This window comes from Coffea eugenioides, chromosome 7 (assembly GCF_003713205.1).
Source record: "Coffea eugenioides isolate CCC68of chromosome 7, Ceug_1.0, whole genome shotgun sequence".
Lineage (NCBI taxonomy): Eukaryota > Viridiplantae > Streptophyta > Magnoliopsida > Gentianales > Rubiaceae > Coffea > Coffea eugenioides.
This window is the reverse complement of record NC_040041.1, coordinates 2617537-2639015: the sequence shown is the minus strand read 5'-3', so window position 1 is coordinate 2639015 and position 21479 is coordinate 2617537. Positions and strand designations below refer to the sequence as shown.

The 21479-nt window shown below is 34.7% G+C and overlaps 2 protein-coding genes across 2 annotated transcripts; one reads left to right on the top strand and one right to left on the bottom strand.

Moving 5' to 3' along the window:
* Positions 1–9714: 9714 nt before the first annotated feature.
* Positions 9715–11542, top strand: LOC113778673 (salicylate carboxymethyltransferase). The gene is made up of 4 exons (XM_027324146.1): positions 9715–9804; positions 9904–10314; positions 10729–11001; positions 11097–11542. The coding sequence occupies exons 1-4, from the start codon at positions 9724–9726 to the stop codon at positions 11433–11435; spliced, it is 1104 nt and encodes a 367-aa protein (XP_027179947.1). The 5' UTR covers positions 9715–9723; the 3' UTR covers positions 11436–11542.
* A 6660-nt stretch (positions 11543–18202) lies between these two features.
* On the bottom strand, positions 18203–18985 carry LOC113777960. The gene has a single exon (XM_027323196.1). It carries the CDS (start codon positions 18983–18985, stop codon positions 18203–18205), a length of 783 nt encoding a protein of 260 aa, XP_027178997.1.
* Positions 18986–21479: the final 2494 nt, after the last annotated feature.

Genomic DNA, 21479 nt, shown 5'->3' with positions numbered 1-21479 from the left:
TTGTGTCCTAAGATCGGTATGGAGTTTCAATCAGAAGATGAGGCATACAACTTCTACAATAGGTACGGATTAGTTGTTGGGTTTAGTGTTCGGAAAGACTACTTGAACAAGGATAAAGACGGTGTAGTTACATTAAGAAGGTACACATGTTGCAAAGAAGGTTTCAAACTACGGTAAGAAGGAGATGTAAAACCAAAGAGAACTCGGGCTGAAGCAAAAACTGGATGTGAAGCTAAAATTGGGATAATTTTGAACAGAGAAACAATGAAGTATCAGGTTCGAGATCTAGTAATCGAGCATAATCACACACTACACATTTCAGAATGTGTTCATATGATGCGTTCGCAAAGAAAAATAAGTATTTCTCAAGGAGCCCAAGTTGAGATTGCAAATGATGCAGGAATATTCTTGAAACAATTCCATGAACTCATGGGAAAAGAGGCAGGTGAATTAGGCAATATTGGCTACACTCGTGATGACTTAGATCGCTATCTACGAACAAAAAGAGAGAGGGGATTAAAGTATGGTCAAACTAGTACAATGCTACGATACTTTGAAGAACTGGTGCATTATAGTTCACGATTCGTTATTTAGTTGTTACAAATTAATGTTTTACTTGTACACATTGGTTATTAAGGTGTACATGTTAGTGATAGAATGTTCATCACATGTTATTTATTTTTGACATAGTAATATCACATTTTGTACATTTTTTTTACAGATTATTGATTTATTTGCTCACATTCATTTTTTAAATCGTACAAGTTACAATTATTTATCACCCGTTGTTTAGTTTTGACATCGTGTTATTATTCTGGTACACGGTATATTTTAGTTGGTACACATTACGGCGATCTCTTGATTTAATAGCATTTACATGTTGTTGTTTTATGTGTACAAACTGATATATATGTTGTACGCATTTATACATACCATGTACCACTGGTTACTTTGTTTTGAAACATCGTTATTGCATTTGAACACATGATTACATTTTTTGATAAAATTTTTTACAGATTATTGATTTATTTGCTCACATTCATTTTTTAAATCATACAAATTACAATTATTTATCACCCATTGTTTAGTTTTGACATTGTGTTATTATTCTGGTACACGGTGTATTTTAGTTGATACACATTACGGCAATCTCTTGATTTAATAGCATTTACATGTGGTTGTTTTATATGTACAAACTGATATATATGTTGTACACATTTATACATATCATGTTCCACTGGTTATTTTGTATTGACATCATGTTATTATTCTGGTATACGGTGTATTTTATCTTGTACACACTACAAAAAGACCTTTGCAAATCCGTTGCATGGTTACTTTTCTGCAAGCTTTCAACCCAATACTTATTTGGCTTTGAAAACCTAGCACAGCATCACCATCCTGAAAATGATAGCAATGCAGCTTAAGTTCTCATTTTCATTCTCTTTCGGCATCTTCACTTATAATTTTGGGCTCAGGTCACGATGGTTTTAGATAGAGTTTAAGTTGATTTAATCTACTACTCGAAAAATTTAAAATTTAATGAACAAGACAACAACGGCAAAGGCAAAAGAAACTTTTCGAGCTTCTGGAAGCCTTAAATTCAGCTTGCCCATCAATAGGCGAAAAAGCCAAATATTTTAGCATATCATGATTGCCAAAAGAAAAAAAAAACTTACAATTAGCTTGAATAGAATATAATGCAAAACTTGAACAGATTTTTTTTTTGACAATTTCTCATCTTTTCCTTTTGTTTTTCTAATATTGAGGAATCTTTTGACTGATTACTAGATTTTCAATAATTTTGCAATTAAATAAATTAATTAAAATCAAAATTAAACCACAACAACTTAGGCAGAAAAGAATTGACATTAAAAATTGAAAAATTCAATCAACATAATTGAGAGGGGTAAAGAAAAACCCTAGAGAAAACGGAGACATTACAGGAGACATTATAGAGAAATTATTAGTTTGTTACAAGATAAAAATAAAAAAGCAGGAAGAAGACATTACGAACCTGTAATTTCTAGTTAACAACGAAATTATTACTGATTACGAACTAGTAACAACGAAATTACTAGTTCATAATCTAGTAACAATGAAATTACAGAGACATTACGAACCTCCTCAAAAGGTTTGTAAGCAGGAAGAAGACCCAAAAAATAAGTACTAAACTAACTAAGCTTGCAACCTAAAGAAGAAAAATAAAAAAGATAACTTTTTTACAAGCATAATTTCAACAATTTTGTCCTGCCCAACTGAGCTACCCAGCTCGAAATAAACAAAGCTCCAAAATTTCTTCAATCCATCCCACGAAAACTGATGTGAAACTTCAAGACTCACTAAAATAAGAAATTAACTAGAAAATCCTAGAAAATTTTGACCCCAATGAATTAAAAAAAATGGCAAAAAATGAAGAGTATCAATGTTGCGGATAAACATTACAAGGGCAACATAGGAGCAGAGAGTGTAAAAGATCCCATCTTGCCTTGGATTATGCAATTTTTCCTTCTCCAAAAAACAACGTGGGTCTTTTTTAGGAGAAATTCAGGCAGTTGTTTTAGAAATTAGCAGACAACGGGGAGTGAAATGGGAGTGATTTTGTGGAGTGAAATGGCAGTTCTTTCGTGGAGTGATTTTTTGCATTACCAGACAACGGGGAAAGGGTTTTGGAAATGAGGAAAGTGAAATGGGAATTTTTGATAAAAAGGAACTTTTCATTAATAATTTGGGCGGGATAAATTTGACGCCGTTTGATGATGATGCTCCATCCCTTTCCAAAATTTTTATTTTTTTATTTGCCACTCAATAAAACGACGCCGTCTTATTCAGCTGATATAATTTGACGGCGTGGCTTCGTTTTGTCCGTTGATGATGGCCCATTACATCTTAGCCATGAAAAGTTTGGGAGCGGTTGTCAGACAACCGCTCCGGCCCCTTGTCCGTACTGAGGATAGCGATCTGCTGCTGCTCTGAGAGCATATCGGTTAAAAAAATCGACAAGTATTTTGGACTATTACGAAGTATTCATTATGTCGCTCTGTGTGTGTGTGTGCGTGTTTTTTTTTTTTTTTTGAGAAATTGGTTAGAGCAAGGATTCTAAATGCAGTAGTGCCACATAAGATTAAGTTGCATAAGATGAATGATTTTTCGAAATATCATTTTTCTGCGATGTAGAAATTAGCATGAGCTACATGATGTTGTCAATTGTTCCCAGAGAAAATAGGTAAAAAAAAAAATATCTAAACATGGCTCTTATGAAAGAGAAGTGGTATAATAAAATTTATCACTTTTGCATTAAGAGGCAACCCTAAAAAAATGCTATTGTGCATGCGCGTTCACCCTTAGAAGTGGTATAATAAAAGTTATCACTTTTGCGTTAAGAGGTAACCCTAAAAAAAATATACGCCATTTGTACGATATGTGTCTAGCTCTAGAAGTGGTATAATAAAATTTATCACTTTCACATTAACTTTAAAATTTGTGACTCTTCGGTATCCACCTCTCCACATCCTTTCCACTTTCAAATGCGAAACATAGGATTCGTGCATTATGTGTCCACCTCTCTACGTCCTTTTCATTTCCAATTATCAGAATTTAATTGACAGTGAGCAAAATTCTAAAAGCCCACCCCTAACCACCAACATTACTGTAGAATTTTGATATTTCAATTGAAAGCAACCAACGTATCTTCTTTTTTTTTTTCTATTTTTGATGACAAAAGCTAGGGCAATTTCTACGAATATTGTTAAATTCACATAAATATCTCAATTATGGTGTCCTTCGGAATCGTTTTTCTCACTTACGATTGCTGCATTTTCAAAATGCGGCGACCGTGAAACTGTATTTTACTTTCAATTTCTTTTTGCCGCGTTAGAAGTACTAAAAAGGACCGAAAAGAAAAAAAAAATTTAATGCATTTCCAAAGTTTCCGCATCCACTTTTGTCCGGCTTGTCCAAAAGTGGCTTGTGTTCAAGTTATCTAAGTTCTCTTGTTTTTGATTATCTAATCTCTGGTTTTTTGTCATAATTAGTAGTATGATATAAGCATATTCATATACTTTGGTTTTTTGTCATAATTAGTAGTCCATATACATTCGCAGGGAAGACAAATAAACACAAAAAGATTGCGGTGGTACGCCCATATAGGTGCTTTTGGCAGCTAGTGATGGTGCTAAGGGTTAATCACAAAAACTCCCCCTAAAGTATAGTCACTTTTGCACTTTCTGCCCTATAATTATTATTTTTTTCTCATTTTGTCCCCTAAATAGTTAGTCATCTTTAAAATTGTATAAGGATGATGTTAAAAAGATATTAATACCCCTAAGAGTTAATTACAACAAATCACCTTAGACTATAGCATGTTTTGCGCTTTATCCCCTAACATTATTTTTTATCAACTTATTTGTTTGTGTTGAGATATGTCAACTTTTCCTATAGATTTTATCAGATTAAGTTTGATATCAGAATAATTTAGTTGGTAGAACAATAAGTCTTATTGTTAGGATATTTGTTAACCAAAATCATATTGGTTTGTTAACAAATATTTTAGCTAAGATTTGCTAGGTATAAGATCATGTTATCAAGTAGTTTTTGTTGAGATTTTCTAGAGAATTGTTAGCTGAAATTGTTTTAGTTTGTTTCTTTGTAAACACTATAAATAGGGTGTTGATGAATGAAGAAATTGAGCTCATTTTCCAACTTCAATACGAGTCTCTTATAAACTTTTTTTGCAACACTAAGATGTTGTTTTTTAGTTTATGCCCCAAAAAACCAACAGTTTATTACTAAAATCATTAGTGAACTCCAATATTTGATAACACCCAGGATAATTAATATTTCAAAATTATTATTCCTAACATAATAATAAAAAAATATTTTCATATATATGGTCCTAGATAATTTCATTCTATAATTACACTTTTTTTTAGATTGAGAAAGATATCTTGCTAATTTGACTTAATAATGGGGAAAAACAAACAAAATTTGTTATTAAAAAATTAAAATGTGAAAATATTTTTAAAAGTCTAAAAATGACTGGATATTGTCAGTTTCTCTTTGAAAATGTTTATACGGCTAAGTTTTTCTTTCAGTAGCTAGATTTTTTTATATGAAAATATACATTTTTTTTGTTAGTGATATTAAAAAAAGAGAAGCATTGTTGATTTGGTGTTCAAAATTTCCAAAGCTATTCTTTTAATATAGATGCTTAGATGCTATTCAAATTATTTGGATTGCAAAAAAATTTTTGTTCTAAAAGGAGAGGAAAAAAAATAATTTCTTTTCATACAATTCCACAGGCGACTGTGAAATTATATATCATCTCCAAATCGTAAAACAATAGAAATACATTGAGCAAGACATAAACATCTGGAAACAAGAAGTACATGGAAGACACTTCAAAATGCAAATAACATCGTAACAATTACACACAAACAGAATAACCCCACCTTTAAAAATTGAACAATATCGGGCTGATGGTCTGAAAAGATCAAGATGCTATATCAACGTTTGATCAACGGCTAAGTTCATTTTCTCGTTTGTATCGATTCACATTGGTTTAACACGAAAAAAATTCCTTGGGGTTGCAGCATCCACTCTTGGATGTGGCAAATGGTCAATGACTGGAAGATGCATAAACAAAAAAAAAAGAAATAAAAATCTTTGGTCATCCTGACACTAAAAAATAATTCAAAATAAAACACCATAAATGAGATATTTTCTAAATTTAACCATAAATGTTTCTAGAAATTCGATTGAAAGCTACAAATAATTTGAATTGAACAGCTCATGAACGATATTCTAGCCGTTTGTTGTTTTCGAACGCCCATTTCACACAAAGGGAGCGCTGTGGCTCCGAACAACTTCCAATCCCTCAGAATTGGGGAGACTTTTGGACCTTACGCTTGACCTTTCACCTTCTATTTTAGGGCATCAGCCCGTAATTGCGTGTCCAATGAGGCCCATCATCTTCCACATACCCAAAAGTTAAATTTGTTGGATTGAAGAACATTTAACGGCTAGGATCAAATAAATTTCAGATCAATGATCCAAATCAGCCCAAATTATAAGAACTGAGAATAGTAACAAAAATTACTGATTTTAAATTTTAGTTTTTGTTAATTATTACTCAAAAACAAATGATAATATAAAAAAAATGATTATCTAAAATCAGAATTTACAATTAACTAAAATAATTAACTGAGAAAAGTACAGTTTTTGATGCATGATCTCTACAGCTTTATCTAACGCCAGAACAATAATTTTTAAATTGAAAGAAGCCCTAAGGCATCAAAAGAAGTGTGGTTGATCTATGGAAAAATTCCACCCTTTTTCTGTCAGAAAAAATTTTTTAAAAAAAAGGAAAGAGAAAGCGGGAGAACAAACTATAACTTGTCACCATACCACAAAATTATTGGCTCTGAAATTGGCTTAGCATAAGAAGTCCACGCAGTAGCATATACATGTTAAACATATGCAAACTTTGCGTATAATTGTTGTGGGGACTGTGCCTAAAACGGCCAATGCTTTAGACATTTAGTGTTGCTGAATTTCAACTAGAAAATCAACTGAGCTTTTGGCTCCTAGCAACACAAAGAAGCTAGTCCAGTAAATAAAAAACACACGGATTTGTTGTTTTAGTGGGATGCAATTATAGCATCAGTGTACTTGTGACAATGAATTAGGTCTTGCTTTGATTGCACAGTTTTGCATGGACAAGAGGCCCGAACAGTCATCAGAAAACTGTTTTGTACAAATGCACAATATGTAATTTTGTATGTATGCGATGTAATTCATTTTCAATAACGTGTAATTGTAGAACAAATTTTTGTAGACTTCACACATGGTGTGAAAAATAATATATAAGAAAAAATTTGGATCTTATATATTTTTTGACTAAATCTTAGTTATGAACCTTCAGGAACGGTTTCTACCCCTCGTCCCGTTTCGCATCGAGACCTAACTTTCCCATATTGAGCAAATCATCATTACGAGAGTGAAACCTACAGTCAGCCCTAGCTCTAACCAAAGCCATCAGAAGTTTGGCATTATTGATTACGCCATCCTCCATGCTTGTATACTTCAATTGGTTCACGCCATTTAAAAAGAATAGTACTAATAAAGTACAAGTCGAAGTGGAAAAATTCAAGACGAAAATGGTTGCGAGCAATTAATGGAAATGGAGTGAAGGTCAAAGGCGTTCGAGATAACGAGGCAGAAAAGATTATAGACATAGTGTATCCATTTTTGAATAATAAATAGTGTAAGAGTATTTTAATAAGTAGTAATTCAGAGTAAATAATTTGACATTTTTATACTATAGAAAAGTAATATTTATTACTGTTTGTGTAGACTTAAGATGGTTATATTAGAGTTACTCGAAGCGTTCCGATCTTGTATAATTTAAATTTTTACCTTGTTAATAAATTTGAGTCCATCGAGAACAGTTATTAGAAAGGAATGCGACTGACAAAGTGACAATGCCCTAGGCCTTATTTCCAAGGCATGAAGTTTGATGGACAGTGGTGTAAAGAAAAGGTACTGTGTCGAGGCCCCGACATCTAAGTAGACAAGAGCAACATAATAATTGCCAACCGCATTACCATGGGGAGATGCAAAAGTCTGGAAAAGAAAGAAAGAAAGAAAGCCGAGCAAAATTTCCGCAGTTGTGGGTCACTCTCACTAGCTTGTCTTGTGCTCCTCCTTGTGCGGTCTGAAATGATCATTGATGTAATGGACGTAATGCACATTTCAAGCACTCAAAAAGATGAACAGCACAAGTCAATTGGCGACTCTGTTGAGTTATCCGGCAAAAGTATAAGATGCGGTCCTAATTGCATGTCACGAGTCCTAACTTTTGCACTTGCAATTAAATACGGATGACGTGTAGGACCAACTTAGATGATTCATCGCGCAGAAATGTAATTGAGGGTGGATTTGATAAAACTGAAATTTGAAAACTGAAATTTGAAATATGATTTTACTAAATTTGTGAATTATTAAATAGTATTCACATTAGGTGATAATAAGTGAATAACTCATCACTTATTTCACTTATTTTTTGGAGTAAAATTTGTTTAGAAAATTCAGCGCCGCTTAATGAATTCAGATGTTATAATTTTGATTATCAAACATTACAATCAAATATTTGTTGATAAAAGGTTAAATTTTCAATGTGTGACTAAAATTTCACTCCGACTCTAGGCGTGAGTAGTTTTTTTTTTTTTTTTTTAAACTCTAGGCTTGAGTGTGACATTGTGGTATGAGCTGCACCAATCTATGCGCGGTTTAGGCCGGTAGGATCAGCCAAAAGTAGTGAGGCGAGCTAATGAATTACTACTACTCTAGTGAGCCAAATGGGGATTGGATCCCCTTGCGCCCTACTCCATTATTGTTGAACTTGAATCTTGACAACCAAGGGAGAATTGATGTTTCGAAGAAACTAGCGGTACGGTCCCCCCCCCCCCCCAGCACAATGCCTACGTTCGGAAATGAGAATGCCCCTCTCAGTTAATCTGGACTTATTCTGTTTGGCCTTTGGTGTCCCTCTGCTGACACTTGTCGGAGGCTGGTGCTTTCGAGAAGACGGGGAAGCTAACAATTATATTCTCCAATTTCTGACAAAGTTAAACTGATTTGATTGATTGAGAAGCTGTACAAAGTTAGACGAGTGACTTGGGCGTGCAATCTAGTACTGGAACTGTCTGATCCCAAACGCACTTTATCTACATCACGCATCAATTCCTCCTTAAAAGTCAAGAAACCAAAAAGCCCTCTCCTCCATTTTCTGATCTTTGTTTGCTATCCAGTCCCCCTTGGATGTCAGATTGTCGATATATACGAGCAAGCACTCCATTGCCATTTGTTATATTGCCACTTACAGTTTTGACTTTTCTCTTTGAGCAGTGATATTCAATCCAAAACTCCGAGCAGAAGTTTTATCGTGCAACTTTTAACTGCTATCTTGTAAAAATCTAGGTAAAGATGAGTTTAAGCTCCAGATATGAACCTAATATTGTACGTAGAACTTATGTTTACGGTAGGATGTTAAATGTACTTGAACTCTGCATAACTTCTAGGATTCGTGTTTACTTTACTTCATATTCGGAAATTGGAGTTCCAACCGCATGCTATCATTCTTCCAAAATCATATATACCACTGAAGCCATGGAAAAACATAACATATAAACAATTTGCAGAGACACATTAAGGCCATGAATAAACAAATTAACTTCATTCTTGAGCAAAAGATCTTGATATAATTGTGTCTCAATTCAACGAATCTCTTGGCGGGCGTGAGAGAAAAAAGTATTGCACGACCAAGAAGTAGTGGAGATGCGGTGGTAATTTAGCTGGTCATTTCGCACCAAAATTGCCGAGGAACAGTCTCAAGCAATCAAAAATGAACATTATTGACTTCGTTTATATTTTTTTAAACGGAGTGATCAATTCCAGGCGCAAAATTGACAAGCAGCACAGTGGTCAAACTAGCTTACTTTTATTTAAATAATTAACGGTAGCATCTTTTTGTTTAGTAGTCAAACTATGAACACTTCGACTATTGATCAGTCTCGGGACATGTTGGAAGAGTGGGAAGAGAGAAAAAAGAAAGAAAGAAAAAAAAACAGCGTGCCCTTATCACATATCGTATCTTTAAAAGGAGATAAGATGATGTTTACCACCAGGCAATAGTAAAGCATAAAGCTTACAAATTTTCCCATAATGAAAATGGACGTTGAAAAAATTTTCCGCATGAAAGGTGGGGTGGGGAAGACTAGCTATTCCAAAAATTCTTCTCTACAGGTTCGTGTTTTCCGGTCATAATTTTCTTTTCTTTCAATCTCTGGAATTTTACTATCTTCACAAAAGCTGAAATTCCCTTTATTTTTTGTTCAATGGCAGAAGAAGGCTTCTGATAAGGTGAAATACATAACCCTGGAGACCATCGAACAAGTTTATCTGACCGCAAAACCAAAGAGCTTAGGCATAGCTGACTTGGGTTGCTCCTCAGGACCCAACACATTGTCAAACATTAGAGAAATAGTGGATGCAATTGAAGAGATCAGTCGCAGAACCTTGCAACCAGCACCTGAATTTCGAGTGTACCTAAATGATCTTCCCACCAATGACTTTAATGCTATATTCCAGGCCTTACCAGATTTCTATGGTGGCCTCAAGAATGGAAGAAGCAATCAGGGGGCGCCTCCGTCTATATACATAGCTGGTTATCCTGGAACATTTTATGGAAGACTTTTCCCTGATAACTGCTTGCACTTCATATATTCCTCCTACAGTTTGCACTGGCTATCCAAGGTTTGTTAATTCTTCCCACGTTGACCTTTTGCTTTATTTTCTGATAACCAATAGTTGAATCTGCATTTGAGAAAAAATATACCAACTAACATATAGTTAAATTACAGTCTACGCTCCACACACTAATGGGACATCATCAGTCAATTACTTTTTTCTTCTCCCTTAACATTTTGGATCTGGTCGATTTACCTTAATATGGTTGCATTTTGTCCGTTAAATTTAGACGGATTCAAGATTCTCGTCCCCTTTCCTCCTTGTCATATTAGTTGAGTTCCGATACAAACCTATTTTCCCCTGAGAACAGCACACACGTCAATTTTCTTGAAATAGCATAAAGTGAAAAGTTAAGAAAATTAGGTACCTCTAACATGCATGTACTTTCTAATCAAAGTTGTCATGTATAACATTCCTTAGGTTCCTCAGGGTCTTTATGATGAGACATGCAGATCAATCAACAAAGGCAGCATATATATTTCTGATAACAGTCCTCCAGAGGTGCCCAAAGCATACTCCAAACAGTTCCAGGAAGATTTCTCACTGTTCTTGCATTCAAGGTCAAAGGAGCTTGTTAGTGGAGGTGGGATGGTGCTGATTTTGTTGGCAAGGAAAGGTCCTAATCATATTGATAGAGGAAATTCATTCTTCTGGGAAATTCTCTACAGATCTTTAGCCTCTTTGGTTCGCAAGGTAATGACACTTCGTGAGCAATTAAGCATTTTCATTCACAATCTAGGAACTTTTTAACGTGGAATTATTTATCAAAAGCGTTGCTTGATGCACAGGGAGATGTTGAGGAGGAAAAACTGGATTCATATGATGTTCATTTTTATGCGCCATCCAAGGAGGAATTGGAAGATTTGATTAAAAAGGAGGGGTCCCTGAAATTGGAAGGGGTTGAAATGTTTGAAATTGAGAAAGATGTTTGTGATGGTGGCGCTACAAGCTATGGAACAAGGGTTGCTATGACTGTTAGGGCTATTCAGGAATCAATGATCGCCCACCATTTTGGTGATGCAATCGTTGATGATTTGTTTGATATATATGGAAGAATGGTTGATGAAGAAATGGCCAAAGAAGATATTAGGCCTATGACTTCAGTTGTTGTCCTTCGAAAACTATGACAGGAAGTTTGTGCCGAAATTAATGAATCCAGTCAGGCCTGATATAAGTAATGTTAAAAAGTAGTGTAATGTTTGTGTAGTTTAAGTTTTGGAAATTGTATATGAATAATGTTAATATGTTCTAGTTTGCTCTTTAATCTCAATATTATGGACCCGTACTTTCTCTTCCAAACGCAAAAAGGCTTTCAATTTTCAAAGTGTAGAACAAAAGCGTTGTTTATCGGATACAAAGAAAGCACGCCTTTGGTTTAAATAGGTCATGGTTCTGCGGTCCTATTCTGATTGCCAATCGCCTCAGATGTAACAGTGTCTAAAAAACAGTGAAAAATGGAGTGGTCGCTCAGCATTTTTTTTTTAATAAAAAAAAAACCTCCCACCAAAGTTCAAGATGGAGTAATCTCTCAGCAATTTTTTTTTTTTAAATTACCTCCCACCCCTCCCTACCCCTTTGCTGTACCCAATTGTCACGACTATCCCTTTACTGTCCCCAATTGTCAGGACCAAGATTCAAATCTTAAATTTGATAATAGTAAAAACTATCTATGGATCAAACTTTTCCGATTAAAAGGAAATGCTCGTTTATCCTGGTCCAACCTCCATCAAAATAGTTGAAAACGTTTTTCTTCATTTTTTTCCTTGATTGGAAAAAAGGAAAAGAAGGGTTTAAAACTCAAGTCTAGGATATCTCCATTGGACTTCCCAATTGCAATTCCAACCACGCCTTCCAAGTTCAGCTTAGTTTTGACAAAGGATACAACCAAGCTTTCTTGGCTCAACTGTAAAGTAGAACCCTACCCTTCGTTTTTGGAGAATGAATATGGATCGTTTACTTAGCACAGGGACATGGTTTCTCAAGCATATGATTGATCAAACTAGTGTGTATGTAATTTATTATAAAGCCTATAAGTTCCACTTAAAAATATTTGATACCAAAGTTGTTTGCATGGAGATTTTGTTAATGTGAATTTCGCATAACAAACATACGACTACTACTACAAAACTTTGACTGAGCCTTGTAGGAATTTTTTTTTTTTCAATTGCTCTAACAACAATAATGGAAAAAAAAAAAAGAGTGCTTAAATACCAACCATTTCCAATAAATTCTGAATTATTTCAGGACGATTTTGAATTCAAAATAAATTATTGCTATCAGCCATGCAAGATTCTCCGTCTGACTACAATGGCGTGGAAGAAAGATGCACAAGTTCGCATGAGAAGTGAAAGCCCAGAACAACCTCATGCCTCCACAGTTAGACCAGACTTTGGGCCCCATAAATTCGACAATGGCCCAATAACTTTCTGGATACTTTTACGCGTGAAACAAATACGATCCAACATTGGCTTATGAGAAATAACTCCCAAGACAAATAAACAATGTACCTTTTTTTTTTTGGTAGCAAAGCAAAGTAATCAATTTATTGTATTGCACGTTAAATAGCTTATAAATTGGTTCAAATAAAATTTTGTCGGAACGGTTTACAATAATGATTTCAATAACACATGGAAAGTGTCAAAAACTACAGAGCATTTGATTTTGTAATTAAAAATTCGTGCTCAAGATTGGGCAACACCCCTCAAAATGCGATGGCAAACACAAGATATTGAGGGTGACAATTACATTTCTTGGCTTGGCTTCAGATATGATGACTAGGTGCAAAATCCAACTTGATCCACAAGTTTCAACGTAGAAAATAGTCACAGCACATCCAGCCTCAATTCAATAATGTACACCAAAATGAAGGGAAAAAGAGTACATATTTATACATAGGGAAAATGATCGGCTTCATCCTTCACGTTTCACAAAAATATTTTTTTCGTCCCTTACTTTTAAAATAAAGCAATTTCGTCCTTGACATTTAAAAACTGAAATTATTACATCCCTGAACCCAAATTTCAATCTGAATCAAACCACCAATCAACCTGATTACAAATTTTGGAGGTGTAATTGGTAGATCACTTGGTTAACTCAACTTGATATTCATGTGAAATTTAATGAACCTAATAAAAAAATTATAACATAAAAAAGAAAGATTAATCTTTCCTACATTATCATTGTATATACTAACGGTTTTATGTATTGCCATATCATTTTTATTTAAATTTAAACACCAAATTTTATATTTATGATACGCATCTAGCTAGATTCGCAAGCGGATATACTAACGGTGCATGAAAAAATTTACCCAAAAAAACTCTGCTATTCCAAGATAAAGAATGGCTTTTTATGTTATAATTTTTATTTTTTTGGTTTCATAAATGTCATGTGAATATGATGAAGTTGACCGAATGATCTATGAATTTTATTTCTGAAATTTATTACTGGGTTATTGAATGGTTTGATTCAGATTGAAAATTAAGTTCAGGGATGTAATAGCTTTAATTTTTAAATGTCAGGGATAAATTTGCTTCATTTTAAAAGTGATGGATGAAAAGAATATTTTTGCGAAATATGAGGGATGAAACGGGTCATTTTCCCTTATACATAATCCTAGTTTTCTAATGTCATTTCCAGATGAAGATGTATGAAGAAGCAGTACTAATTATTATGGGTGCCTAAAATACACGCAAGCAAAAGCTGAATATATCCATCTATACCTCGCTTTAAATAACCACTCAAAGCCAAAGCAAAATGAGTTTAACCGTCCGGTTTTATGATTTTAAGGGCTTCCTGCCAAATCCTATCAGATCTGCTTTACCCTACTTCACAATATCCTTAATTAATCAAATTTGGCAATTAAATGGATTCTCATCAGTCACCACTTCATTCGCGTCTCGCAATGTTGATTGAGGGGGAAAAAAAAACAGAAAGAAAGAAAGGGGGTGATATATGCATATTGGTGGGGAAAAAATTTGGAATCTACTGTGGAAGCTGAATTACAGGGTCCCTCTACATAGTGCTAGCCTTGTTTCTACAAACTGTCATGGTCCCTTGAGAAGACACGCACGAAACTGTAACTAGTGGTACAAAATGTTTGGTTGTTGATATCCAGTTGAGCAAGACTGGATAGGTGGTGGATCCCAGCGTTCTCTTTCTTTTTCATGTAAAAGCAGTCTTATGCTCCAAGTTTTTACAAGAATTTTACTTACGCTTGACTCCCTGATTAATCCTTATGCACAGGAGTGGATGACCAGATCTCTACAGCTGTTTATTGCTGCATGTACAGGAATTCAACTGCCTGGCTGTGTCTTGTTTTACATGCAGCCAAATCATGAAGAATTGCAGTTGTTTGCATGCCTGAGATTCTTCATCATGAGAAAAGTTGAAACACCGTTACTCGTCACCTTGTACATGGTTTTATAACCAAGTAATGATCAGCATGCGGTGCTGCAGCTTAACATTAATATCCTCAGCCCATTCATCCTAAAGATTAAACATAAACTTAGCAGATGATCAACATAACTGACCACAATTTCGTTTGGTTAGTGGTAGCCAATGCAAGCCAGTAATCTTTACGTATTATAGTTTAAATAAAGAATAAATTGTACTAAAACTTTTGATTATGTGATCCTGATACCCTTTTATCTGGACATAAGAATGAGCTCAGAATTTAACAAAGGCGGCAGCGACAAACTAACAAACATCCAGAGAAGTATGGTAATTGATAGAGGTTCAAGAGGAGCAAGCCTTTATCAATGAATATCAGGACTCATTTTCCAGCTTAAATTGACGACAAAAAGTACTTGAAGATTTGGCGCTGAATCAACCATTGGAATATATGCTTTACGTTGAGACTTACAACCACAACAATCACCATACGGAATTGGATACCGGTGATGGCGAATTTAGTTGGATTTTTTTTTTTCTCTTGCTTCCCTAGTACTGATCACCTATCATGTCTAGTTCAAGGGACATGGCAAGTAGATACCATAATGGCTGGTTACTGCATGTTAACAAGAATTAGGTACCAGAATTGATCTGAAGAAAGTTTGACAAATCACTCTTAGTTCTGATAAATGCTTGACGACTGACGAGGGGTGTGAAATATACCGAACATATTCGGGCACCAGAATATGTTCTTTTTCGATGTGCTGCTTTACTTCCCCTGCCCCGTAAACTAATAATTAAGGATCCCAAAAAAAAAAAAAAAGAGGGTGAAAGCAATTCTTACACTATAGTAATTATCTAGATATACATTCTGTTAACCATTGTATAGTACAAAATCGTTGGTGTTAATATCTCAGGATGATATTAGATAGACATAGGGATACGTGCCATTTTGGAGTTAATTTAACTATGAATAATTGAGTTGCTTATCTATCAAAAGTTCCCTTTTCGAATTAAATTCTCTGACTTTCCCGATAATGCAGGCCGGTGCCTCATTAAAAAGGAAAACGCCAACAAATATACGCAATGGACGGATGGAGGCCTTGCCTTCTTCTTTTGGCACCCACCATTTCCCCCTTCAGACACCCTTTTCCCTGTCCTCTCACCCCATAGAGAAACAAAAAGATAAACAGAGGAAAAGAAAGTACACGGCCTTGATAAGAACATTATTGCGTGCCAAAGAAAAAGGTTGTGTCTCCCTGAGCTTCTTTTTGTATTCCATAAGGTAGTTTAATCGTTACGTTAAAAAAATATATATATATATATCCCCCAAATCATTCACTGTGGAAATTGTAATCATTGTGCCCGCCAAGTTTTGGAGGTAAAGGAAAGGAAGAAGATCAAGAAAAAAGCGAGGAAGATTTAAAGAGCAGAAATAAATAACCCTTTACTAATACTAGTACTATTACTACTAAAGTGAAAAAGTGTGCTTTGAGGGATTGCGGAGGTAGTGAAAGTAAAATGGGAGTGGAGCACTCACTATTAGAACTTTTCCCACCTCCGGTTACTTTATGTGCTCGTACGTTGTTTACCTGGACAACTCCCGTGCTTTCTCCTCTATAGTGAGGAGGATGGCCATGGAAAATTTTGTTCTGTAACTGTAACAACACAATTGAGGGGTTTCTTCTACTTTATTTCTTCTAGTAGGTAACGTGTCGGTATAAAGTACAATTTTATGGCAGTCAATTATTGGTCCGGTGAGGATAAAGAGGAAAAGACTGCTAACGAAGTCTCGATGATACATGATCTCAGGATCAAGATAGAATCCTACCATGTCGATTGTTTTATATGTGGACTTGGCTTCGCCAAAGTGCATAACTATTCGAGGTTTGTAGGTGTAGAGGCGGGGAAAATTAGTGTCTGACTCATACATGGCCCAATTATGTCGAACTAAAATTGTGTGTCTAGGGTCGTAGATAAGAAGGTTTATCTCAGAATTATGAGATTTGTTATTAATGAATAAAGTTAGTACCAAATTTATTATGAGATTTGTTATTAATGAATAAATAGTAATAAACTACTACCAAACTTGTTTTCACTAACTTAATATGAGATAATCACCAAACTATTATTCTTATCAGAAACTCATGATGGAATAGTCACTTGATAATAGAAGGTAGATCATTTGATACTGATTCAACTCCCTGCTTCTCTTTTCTTAAAAATATCAACAACACTCGATCGTCGAGTAACTCCGGAAATTCCAGGACCCTGGTCCTTTAACAACTCATTTCTATTCAAGAGCTGATGAGAAGATCAGTTCATCTAGCCTCCTCTGCATGCATTAATTCAAACATGATGCAGCTCAGTTCATTTGGCTGAACTACCCAAATCAATTCCGCCTTGCTTTTTCCGGTTATGACAGTAGGTTAGAAGTTATGCGAGTCTTTCAAGGTCAGAAAAATCGAGTTGAATAACTAAAATGGTGGAGTCACCACTGAAGCAGATATGATGGCTAACTACCTATGCTTAGTTTTGGAGTTTCATAATTACTCTCTTCAAATTTCATAACTAACCCACAACGAGTAATTGTCAATTTCATTATTTTCCAATTTTACTCGATTACTTAAAAAGAGAGAGAGAGAGAGAGATTATGTAACCTTGGATTTTACATCAAACAGTCTCATTAATAGATAGTAATTGTTTCCGCTGAACACTCACAGTTAAGACCCCATTAAAAGATCTCATTGAGATGAAAAAAAAAAGCGAAGGAGAATCTGTTGGCCTGCTTGGCAATTCGCAATATATAAACTATACTTGAAATGCAATTTGGAATAGTAAATTTACGCACTGTTGTCATAGATGACGGATTCATAGTTTGTCGACAGCCAGAGGGAACGCTAAGATGCGCAATTTCAAGGTTTTGGCAGTCATTATCAGTGACATTGGAAAAACTAAGATGTCAATTGATCCTAACTATACAGAAGAAATAAAGTCGGATAATAGAAAACTTCCGAGCACATCTGGTTGAGCAATGCCTGCGAATATCAGCATTAAGAATTCTCAGATAGCAAACTAAGCCAAACGCTAGACTATCCTTCAACTCTACATCAAGTAATGATAAATTAGCGTGAGAAAAATCCTAAATTGGTAAATGACAATTTCAATGTATATCAAAATTTCTTTGGTAGAAAGTTTGAAACTTCAGTTTCTAATTCCCAGAGTAATAAACCCACAAAAGATACAGTAATTATAAGGAAGTTTCATTTAAAATTTTTACATGCAATGCAACCATGCACGTCAGAACAATTAACGGGCCAGATTAAGAATTGCTTGCCTAAAATACCATATTAACGCAACGGCCCACATTAGCATCTCATTTTTCCCCCTCCTCAAAATATTTCCGATTTAATCACTACTATACATATTAGTAGTAACAAATACTCTATCCGTTTTATTTTTCACATTCCTTTTTCTTTGACTTATTTTTTGAGTAAGAAACTCAACTATGGTTAGGGAGTACAATAGCCAGCTTTTCTTCGCGATGGAAGTTAATTTGCTTAGCAATAAAGGCCTCAATCGTCTGTTGAAACTCCTCATTGCTCAATTCATCAAATACATACACTGTTTCTCCGGGAATCTCGCCGGGATTCGCAACCTTCCTGCACTTCTCAGTCTCCGAACGCCTGAGCTTTACGCAATTATCCTCTTCCTCTTCCAGAAGCTCTCTCTTCGAGTCGAAGTTCTCCGATTGGCTTCTAGAATACGCCTTCATTTCCGAAGGTTTATCGGAAAACACTTCTGAAACTTCCGACCCATCGGCTTTTCCAATTTTGGCGGCTCTGCTCACTTCAAATATAGTCTGTTTATCTTGGTATTCAATCTCATCGGGAGAGGAAGTTAGATTCGTAACGTTCATGCAGCTATCGCTAGTTTTGACGAATGCTTCGTACAGATCAGTTTCAGTTTCCATTTCGGAGTTAATGTCAGCCGGAGATTGGCCGCCCGAGAGGATGCGGCCGGCTTTGAAGAGCAGAGTCAAGACGATTAGGTTGCCGAGAAGAAAAATGAAAAGAGGACTAATGACGATAGTCACTAGATGCCGGCAATACTCGCCGGAGATTTTGACGGCGAACGGCAAGCGAGTAGATGTCCATGAGAGTAAGATTAGTACGAAGAAAACCTCAACAATTCGGAACAATTTGGCAATACTTCTAAGGTGAGTACAGCTTAAAATGACGCTTGATTTCTCCGGCGTGACGTTATCAAAATCAAAGGCCTCCATTAAATTTGAATTTTGAGCAAAGAAAGAGGCAATAAAAAGGAAAATCTTTTGGAGGGGGAAAAAGAGAGATGCTTTGTTCAATATTGGAGAAATAGAGCGTTTGAGAGGGAAGGTGTTGAGCTTTTTATAGACTACAACGAGTGGAAGTGGGAATTGGAAGGGGCCAGAGTGATAAACACAAAGTTCTTTTCAAAAAAAAATTTTTTTTTTTAAAAAAAAAGGAAAAAGAAAAGAGAGGGAGAGATTAAAAGAATACAACGATAACGGCCCTCTAATAAATTTTTAATTGGTTGGACCCAGTGCGCGGAGATTTTAAAATGAGAAGTGCTATTACGAAAAAATTGTTTGTTACGGGAGAGGGGACCATGGTCTTCAACAATGCTACTACAAGAATGTCAAGTTTTACCCATGACAGCAAAGATGTTGGTTAATAATCCTTGTCTTTAAGATTAAATATTCGGGATAATTTCACAGACCTTCCTTGAGGTTTCTATAAATTTCACTTAGCACCCCTTAACTTAACTTTAAAAAATATCACTCGCTTTCCTTACCTTTAACTTTTTGTAACAGTGTCAACCCATTTCAAAACATAATAGTAGTTAAAAACTCATTTGTTGTTCTACTTGTTTCCAAAATTGAGGAGAAGTGCCCTTTGTTGTTCTACTTTTTTTCCCAAAATTGAAAGCATGTAATAAAAGGTTAAAATAAAGATCAATTGTATAAATGTGTAATTTTGATGGACACAATATAACTGTAGATATTTTAATGTAAAAATTATTTTAATAATATATTCAAATCATTTTCAAGAACAAAAAAAAGATTATTCCTTTATTGTAAAGTGTTTTTGGTTAATTTGAGGACTTTCTCAAAATTTTCTAAATTTCTTGTGCAGGTGGATGGCTTGTGAATCGTAAAAAAAAGACAAAATTTTTATGTTCACAAATTCATTTGAGGTTCTCTCAAAGACCAAAAATTATTTTGTAATTCAAAAATGTTTATGGATGAAATTAAGGGTTTATGAATTGTACGCAAATTTTTAAAGTTTTCTAATTCTTTGACCAGATTATTGGCTTGAAAACTTGAATAAAATAAATTTCTTAAATATAAATTTGGAAACTTATTTGATCTATCTTCAAGGTGCAAAATGCTATTATCTTCATTGTAAAATTCTTGGGTAATTTCTATGAATTTTCTAAATTATTTAAAATTTCAAAGTTTCATTCTATTCCTTTTCCAGACTAATAACACAAAAATTATTAATACGTCTTTCAACCTTGTTAACACTTTGCAATTCCAAATTTTTTTAAGAAAATCACCTTGACCAAGTGTTCAAAAGTTAAGAGATTGACTAAAATTGTTTATGCAAACAAAATGGTTTACAAAAAAAGGGCAGCATTGGAATGAAAATATATTCTCTATCCAAAAATGAGTTTTTTATAATATATATTTGAAATAGGTTGGTAATGTTACAATAAGTTAAAAATAAGGGATGCAAGTGATATTTTTTAAAGTTGAGGGGTACTAAGTGAAATTGTCACAAGCTTTAAGGGAGGTTTCTGAAATTATACCTAATTTTTCCTAAGTTGTTAATGCAAAGATTTTTTTATTTTTACATGAAAGACATAGATGCACACCAGGTGCACAAATTAAGAATTCAAAATTTGAATGATGGTTGTATAATTTGTAACCAAAGTTGAACCTAGCGAAAAATCTTTATGTTAAAGGAGTAGGAAAAAAAATAGTCATTTGACAATAGGTTCTTCTACCGTGTACCTGAAAAAATAGTTAATTGTGCGTAAAAATTTAAATTTTCTTTGCTAAAGTTAACAGGAGGATTCAAGATGTTTCCAAATCCAACTTTACACTGCACCATGAGAATTTAAGAAGTCTTCACTCTTCATTTACATACAGTGATTTCATTACCTCGAAAAAATTTTAAGTTTCTTCTAATGGTTGATAAATTGATAACCAAGCTCAATCAGGCCTTGTCAAAGCATTTGGAGGTAGATTATCAGCAGGATAATATACACGTACAATGTCAAACTGGCCGGGTCTGCAGCGTACATTCCTCTTTCTGATGAATGGGGAAGTTTCACGTGAATTCTAGTCTGAGTACACCTGCTCCTCCTGGTAAGCTTGTACATCTGGATGTTTTCAAGTTAATATTTGGCCACCTAAGAAGACATCACATTGTCTGAGAAGTAAGACAGGAGATATCATGGTACAATAACTCAGCGTGCAGGGTTCAACGTGAATGCTATGCTATAGTATTTCAATATTTTATTCTGGTATTTGGAGACAACATCTGATTCTGGATTGGCCTTACTCCTTTGTGTTGCATTTTTCATCAATACGCATAAATGACAATTGTAATATATGCAGTGGGCGGGTGCCCAGGAGTCTTATCATAACTGTCTTGAACTTGAATCCTGGGAAAATGTCACTAAATGATTTCACACCATTTTTGTGTGTGATTTCGCCACTAGTGCATCAT

Coding starts and splice junctions, on each gene's coding strand:
- LOC113777960 (XM_027323196.1), bottom strand. CDS start 18,985: ATGGAGGCCTTTGATTTTGATAACGTCACGCCGGAGAAATCAAGCGTC.
- LOC113778673 (XM_027324146.1), top strand. CDS start 9,724: ATGAAAATGGACGTTGAAAAAATTTTCCGCATGAAAGGTGGGGTGGGG. Junction 9,805..9,903: donor CCAAAAATTCTTCTCTACAG/GTTCGTGTTTTC, acceptor GTTCAATGGCAG/AAGAAGGCTTCTGATAAGGT. Junction 10,315..10,728: donor GTTTGCACTGGCTATCCAAG/GTTTGTTAATTC, acceptor AACATTCCTTAG/GTTCCTCAGGGTCTTTATGA.